This window comes from Scyliorhinus torazame, chromosome 17, assembly GCF_047496885.1.
Source record: "Scyliorhinus torazame isolate Kashiwa2021f chromosome 17, sScyTor2.1, whole genome shotgun sequence".
Taxonomy (NCBI): Eukaryota; Metazoa; Chordata; class Chondrichthyes; order Carcharhiniformes; family Scyliorhinidae; genus Scyliorhinus; species Scyliorhinus torazame.
The window spans coordinates 188,427,932-188,435,334 of NC_092723.1; the positions used below are offsets into that span (position 1 = coordinate 188,427,932).

General features: G+C 47.3%; 1 protein-coding gene across 1 annotated transcript in view; it reads right to left on the reverse strand.

The window, feature by feature from the left end:
- Positions 1-6,161, reverse strand: part of clec19a (C-type lectin domain containing 19A) — a 71,010-nt gene extending 64,849 nt beyond the window's left edge. Inside the window, exon 1 of the mRNA XM_072481864.1 lies at positions 6,036-6,161. Coding sequence (XP_072337965.1) covers positions 6,036-6,123 — 88 coding nt within the window. The 5' untranslated portion in view covers positions 6,124-6,161. The remainder of the gene's footprint in view (positions 1-6,035) is intronic.
- Positions 6,162-7,403: the final 1,242 nt, after the last annotated feature.

The following is a 7,403-nucleotide window of genomic DNA, read 5'->3' on the forward strand; positions in this document are numbered from 1 at the left end:
GGGTACATTGGTCTTTGTGACACAAGTAAATGAGAGACCAGAAAGATTCAAGCCAGCCCCTGACGATTGTCCGACCCGGCGGGGGGTCGGAAAATTCCACCGGTTGCCGAAGTCTCCGGCACTGGATATTCGGCGGGGGCGGGTATCGCGCCGGTCGGCGAGCCCCTCTTGGCGATTCTCCGGCCCACGATGGGCCGAAGTCCTGCTGTTGGAATGCCAGTCCCGCCGGCAAGGATCAAACCACCTCTCTTACCGGCGGGACCAGGCAGCGCGGGCGGGCCCCCCCACGGCGGCCTGGCCCGCGATCGGGGCCCACCGATCCGCGTGTGGGCCTGTGCCGTGGGGGCACTCTTTTCCCTCCGCCTCGGCCACAGTCTTCACCATGGCCGACGTGGAAGAGACACCCCCCTGCGCATGCGCGGGATGACGTCAGCAGACGCTGACGCTCCAGCGCATGCGCGGACTTCCGCCGCCTGGCGAAGTCCTTTTGGCCCCGGCTGGCGTGGCGCCAAAGACCTTTCCCGCCGGCGGGCGGTGCGCCAATCACTCCGGCGCGGGGCTAGCCCCTCAAGGTGAGGGCTTGGTCCCTAAAGGTGCGGAGAAATCCTCACCTTTGGGGCGGCCCGACGCCGGAGTGGTTCCCGCCACTCCATCCTGCCGGGACCCCCCGCCCCGCCGGGTAGGGGAAAATCCCGCCCCGTGTTTCTGGTAAGAGGTAAATTACAAGTTAATTTCATGCAATGATCATACTTTTTCTTTGAGTAAAATAAAGAACAAAGAAATGTACAGCACAGGAACAGGCCCTTCGGCCCTCCAAGCCCGTGCCGACCATGCTGCCCGACTAAACTACAATCTTCTACACTTCCTGGGTCCGTATCCCTCTATTCCCATCCTATTCATATATTTGTCAAGATGCCCCTTAAATGTCACTATCGTCCCTGCTTCCACTACCTCCTCCGGTAGCGAGTTCCAGGCACCCACTACCCTCTGCGTAAAAAACTTGCCTCGTACATCTACTCTAAACCTTGCCCCTCTCACCTTAAACCTATGCCCCCTAGTAATTGACCCCTCTACCCTGGGAAAAAGCCTCTGACTATCCACTCTGTCTATGCCCCCAATATGAAATAGTTCATATTTTTATAAGAGTTCCAGTTTTTGTTTCTGAAACACTTTCTTTTCAGCTAGCTCCTCGTTGTAGGATAGTCAGGAAAAAGCTTCTGGGTGCTGGAGACAGACTTTCACACCGGGTCAAGCTCGACAGCTGTTGCAAGGGTGTTATCTGCTGAGGATGATTGTCCACAATGGACGTTATCTTTTGCGGAGTTTACAGTCTGTTACCATATTTGTTCATGTAATTAACCCTGGAATGTACGGAGGTATTCACTTGGATTGATAAGGGGCTTTGCATTGCCATCGCTGACACGTCATCTGTCTCCTCTCCGAAGGCAATGTTTTCTTGTAATAAGTGTATTTTACAACAATGGTCACAACATGCATAAGTGTTTGTGATAGGTACACAGGACGATCTAATTATAGCAGAGGCCAGTGATTTATGGTTTGCATGGAAAAATGGACAGAATCCAGAAATGTAACCCTTCCAATTTCAGGAAAAATCTTGTATAATAAAAACAAGAATTTGACTTATTGAACAGAAATGGCAGAATTGTGCAATAGGAAATCCAAACCATTGATACAGTTCCAAATTCAGCATATTAGCTTGGCTTTGCGAGTTGGCACGGTGAATTGTGAGGCTCCATGCTGGCAGTATAGACTCTCATTCAATCACCGTAAATCGGGTAAAGAAAGTCTTACATATACATCGTGCTTCATCACACTACAGCTGCCCATTCTAATCACTCTGACATTTATCCTCCCTGAAACTGACAAGTATTACAGATCAGTAGCACAGAGATGTTCATTAAAAAATATATACAGTGGGGTAGGATTACTGTAATGAGTGAAAAACAGACACTAGAAAATCACCTGGCCCCCTTCAACTATTAGCAAATTTATTACATCAACAATTCTAGTTACCTGCTAATGACGACAGTCCATCTTTTCCATCACATATGTGGAAGATGTCTGCTCATTTCAACAAGATGATGATCCAAGAAATTGAAAATTGCTTATTGTCACAAGTAGGCTTCAAATTAAGTTACTGTGAAAAGCCCCTAGTTGCCACATTCTGGCGCCTGTTCGGGGAGGCTAGTACGGGAATTGGACCGTGCTGCTGGCCTGCCTTGGTCTGCTTTCAAATCCAGCTCTTTAGCCCTGTGCTAAACAGCCCCTGACTACATTCTGCAACCAGGCAGAAATTCAGCATTTGGTTCGAATCTATCACATCTACCTCGGACAGTACTGACAGTAAAATAACCCCAATGATCTGAAGTCTGATAGCCCTCTTAAATGCTTTACTTACTTATCTTAAATTAGAGAACACTAGATGTAAGTTTTATCTTGTTGTATACACCTTTGCTGAAACACATGCAGTATTTCCTGCAACAAGTTCTGCAATTGGATATGCCCATGTGATTGCAAAACAAAATATTTTTCCACAATATATAACTTTTCATGAATCGTTATATTGCCTCAATGGTGTGCAGGAAAATCGAAGGCTTGAATTTTACTGTGGGGCTGGGGGGGGCTGGGGGGGGGTCTGAGAATCGGGGCCTGGAGTTGGGGTGAAAATTGGCTCCTGAGACCGCATTTGCCAATTTTGCCGCAGGAGGCCTATGGGATTACCAGCCAATCGGCGACCTGTGGGATTACCAGCCAATCGGCGACCTGTGGGATTACCAGCCAATCGGCGACCTGTGGGATTGCCAGCCAATCGGCGACCTGTGGGATTGCCAGCCAATCGGCGACCTGTGGGATTACCAGCCAATCGGCGACCTGTGGGATTACCAGCCAATCGGCGACCTGTGGGATTGCCAGCCAATCGAAGGACTGGCAATCAGCCGTGTGGCCTATTCCATCGTTCAAATGGGTCATTGATGATCTGCAACTCAACTTTATTTAACCTCATTGACTCCATATCCCCGATTATCCATATTCAACAAAAATCTATCGCTCGCGACTTTAAAAATTCAAATGGCCCAACTGTCACAGCCTTTTGAGGAGTTTGTGTTAGATTGACTGTGTGTGAAAACGTGCTTCGGGATTTCACTCATCTTTGGCTAGGTTCTAATTTTAACATTTTGTGATGTGGGGCGGCGTGGTTGCACAGTGGTTAGCACTGCTACCTCACAACATTAGGGACCCGGGCGGCACAGTGGTTAGCACTGCTACCTCACAGCATTAGGGACCCGGGCGGCACAGTGGTTAGTGCTGCTACCTCACAGTGCCAGGACGGCACGGTTGCACAGTGGTTAGCGCTGCTGCCTCATAGCGCCAGGGTGGCACGGTTGCACAGTGGTTAGCACTGCTACCTCACAGTGCCAGGACGGCGTGGTTGCACAGTGGTTAGCACTGCTACCTCACAGCATTAGGGACCCGGGCGGCACAGTGGTTAGTGCTGCTGCCTCACAGCGCCAGGACGGCACGGTTGCACAGTGGTTAGCACTGCTACCTCACAGTGCCAGGATGGCACGGTTGCACAGTGGTTAGCGCTGCTGCCTCATAGCGCCAGGGTGGCACGGTTGCACAGTGGTTAGCACTGCTACCTCACAGTGCCAGGACGGCACGGTTGCACAGTGGTTAGCACTGCTACCTCACAGCATTAGGGACCTGGGCGGCACAGTGGTTAGCGCTGCTGCCTCACAGCGCCAGGACGGCATGGTAGCACAGTGGTTAGCACTGCTGCCTCATAGCGTCAGGGACCCGGGTTCAATTCCGGCCAGGGGTGGAGTTTGCACGTTCTCCCCGTGTGTGCGTGGGTTTCCTACGGGTGCTCCGGTTTCCTCCCACAGTCCAAAGATGTGCGGGTTAGATGGATTGGCTGTGCTAAAATTGCCCCTTAATTTGAAGATTAGGTGGGGTTACAGGGGATGGGGCAGGGTAGGGTGCTCTTTCAGAGGCTAGCGCAGACTTGATGGGCCAAATGGCCTCCTTCTGAACTGGTTCTGGATTTCCTCCGCACCTACCTGATTAACTTTTCTTTCTTGATTCAAACACTAAATTTGATCATCTCTCAAATTTCTGAAGTCATGTAAACCTTTGTGGTATTTGTCCCCATAATTTAACCCTTGAAATCTTGGTGATGCTCTGATAAATCTGCACTGTAACCCTCTCCAATGCCAATATATCCAACTTAAACTTTGGTGCCCAAAATTGGATGCCAGATAGGCTGTGACCAAGGACCCTTCATACTGTAACTCTGCTGGAGGTAAAAGCTGACATTGCAGCAACCTTCCTAATTACTTTCTGTATCTGCACAGTTGCTGGAAGGGATTTGTGTTCATGTACTACTTAAATCTCCACAACGCCAAGTCTCTCACCCTTTCAAACATATTCTGCTGTCTTTAATGAATCCAAAGTCCTTACGTTCCCCTCACGGAATCACAGCTGCCGCAGTTATTTCCTTCACAATTAATCTGTACAGGTCCCTTTGTAATGACTTTGTCCCATCTGTAAAACTTATGTGGCTCTTGATTTATTGTTATCTGCAAATCTGGATATGCAACTTTCAATTTCTTCATTCAAGTTCTTTCTATAAATAGCAAATGGTAGAAGGCTCAGTACTGGTTCCGAGGCTAATTCCATTAATCAGAGAATGTCACCTTAATTCTAATGCTCTAACCCCTACATCAGAAATAATTAGTTAGTAACCCATGTCAAAGGTTACCTTGAAATCTGTGCTCTTTCAATTCTGCAAATAATCTCTCGTACAGAACTTTTATCAAATGCCCTGTGAAAGTAATTGCTAAAAGTCAACATTCATAGACACTCACCTGATGGTGATTCAGCGAGATTAGTCAGACATGAATGGGCATTCCCAAATCCATGTGAACTCGCTTTGATCAGATGTCATTCTGTCACTTATTCTAATAATTTCCTCACCACTGATGTGGCTTTGAATAAAAGAAGAGTGCTTTGCTAAATTTTAGACTAGTCTCGAGATGTTAACACTGGGGTAGCAAGCAGCAGATCCTGGAGAATTGCCTCTCAGAAATTCCATTACTTTCTCCATTAACAATTCGAAACCTACTGAATCCACTAAGTCCCCCCCCCCCCCCCCCGGACAAACATTCACAACCTCAGGCACCTTGTGGGGTTAGAAGCGGCCGGTGCATCACATGTTCACTCATTTGATTTCAGTGTCCTGTGGACAAATTGATTTGTTATCCCGTTGGAAGTTTTTAACCTCTGAAAATGGTTTATCTCACAGCAGCTGTTGGATAATATCTTGTGTATATATATAAATATGTATATTAATAAATGATTTTCACAGCAGTCATTGTCTCGCGATAAGTTTGATTATGTTACTCAGTCCAATTCAGAGCTGACGAGCTTTCACGGTTCAATTTTTAAAACAAATGATGGTGATGTTCCTCCGAAATGCAGCGTCCAGCAGTAATAACCCAGAGCCTTTGTAATAACCCAGAGCCTTTGTAATAACCCAGAGCCTTTGTAATAACCCAGAGCCTTTGTAATAACCCAGAGCCTTTGTAATAACCCAGAGCCTTTGAAATAACCCAGAGGAAAGTCAAACCGACAACTCCAAGTTGGTAAAGTTTGCAATTAAGTCTGGAATGTTGTTAGCTAAGCGGTGCTAAATTCTAGGGGATGTGAAGTGATATTTTAGGGATTTACTGGGATTACAATGTGTGGCGTGCAAACAATAGAGATTTTCTAGACTTCTTCATTCACTATTTGAATGCAGTTGTAAGTTTTTTTTGAGAATAAAGTTACCATCTGAACAGTCGCGTTCTAGAACCAATCTATGACTCAAGATTAGCGGTTACATCTTTATCCCAAACATCTTAATACAGTAGACTCCCTTAAATCTCATATTGTTATGTACTTAACAAACTTATTAAACTATTCTCTCGCGTTACTCTATTGAAGTAGGGTTGCAGAAGTTTTTCCTAACTTACCTTGGCTAATTTGAATTTGTGTCGGGGGTACAGCTGCTTCTGAGATGAGCAGCAGAGACAGGATTGCGGATCCACTCCAGCGAATCATTGTGAGAATTCCGAGACAGACCCAGCCGGCTCGCTTCATTCACACAAATCACTGATCCCCTCCCTCCCTCCACTCTCTCCCTCCCTCCACTCTCTCCCTCCCTCCCTCCACTCTCTCCCTCCCTCCCTCCACTCTCTCCCTCCCTCCAATCTCCGTCCCCACCCTCCCCATTATGGAAATTACACTCTGTGTTCACGAGGCTGATTTATATCCTGAAAAGGTCCGTTTAGCTCCAGAAAAAAATAATGTTCAGGGTTAGCGCAATGAGGAAATGCACACGGTATTCTTTCCTCGGGACGTTTGTGATGGTAGTTCTCCAGCAAAACACAAGCATATTCTCCATTCAGAAGGCAGCTCAACACCTCCCCAAGGGCGATAAATGTTGCCCTAAGTGTGGCATGGTGGCCCAGTGGTTAGCACTGTTGCTTCACAGCTCCAGGGTCCCGGGTTCAATTCTGGCCTTGGGTCACTGTCTGTGCGGAGTCTGCACATCCTCCCCGTGTGTGCGTGGGTTTCCTCCGGGTGCTCCAGTTTCCTCCCACAGTCCAAAGACGTGCAGGTTAGATGGATTGGCCATGATAAATTGCCCTTAGTGTCCAGGGATGTGCAGGTTAGTGGACCTTCTTCTGCACTGTAGGGATTCGAACCAGCAATGCCCTCATCCAATGAAGAAATAAATGAGGAAAAGATGGCAATATGTTTGAGAGCACAGGGAAAGAATGGGGAGACCACTTTCAGAGTGCTGGTCAAATGGCTTTCTGCGCAGTCCATGTGTAAATAGCTCACAAATTTAATATAAGCAATAATCCATCTTGGTTAAATGGGTTAACACCTCCATTGAGACACCAAGGCAGAGTTTAGCTGCTGTTGAGCTGGAATCTCAGCACCGTGGCATGCTAGCAGCTGTGTTGAGAAAGACACCATGCGAGATTCTCCGTTTGGGAGACTATGTTCTGCTGCTGGGGCTGAATTGCACCTGATTTGCGCTCCCAGTCACCTCCCTTCACGGTTAAGTGATTTTGGAGTGGTCATCTAGACATTGACAGCACTTAATTCTGTTTGAAGTGGTCCAGGAGCTGTTAATCAAAGCTTGATATAACATTGCGGTTAGAACTTAAGAGTTAATCGTGAAGGAAGATGAATGGAACAACGCTGACAGCTGGGCGTCAGTGATGTCAATCACATCATAGGAAAATCAATATCAAAAAGAAATTAATGAATGGCTTGCAGATCAAAGATCTGAGGGGGTTTAAACCCAGCTGACTGTTTTTCTCTTTCCA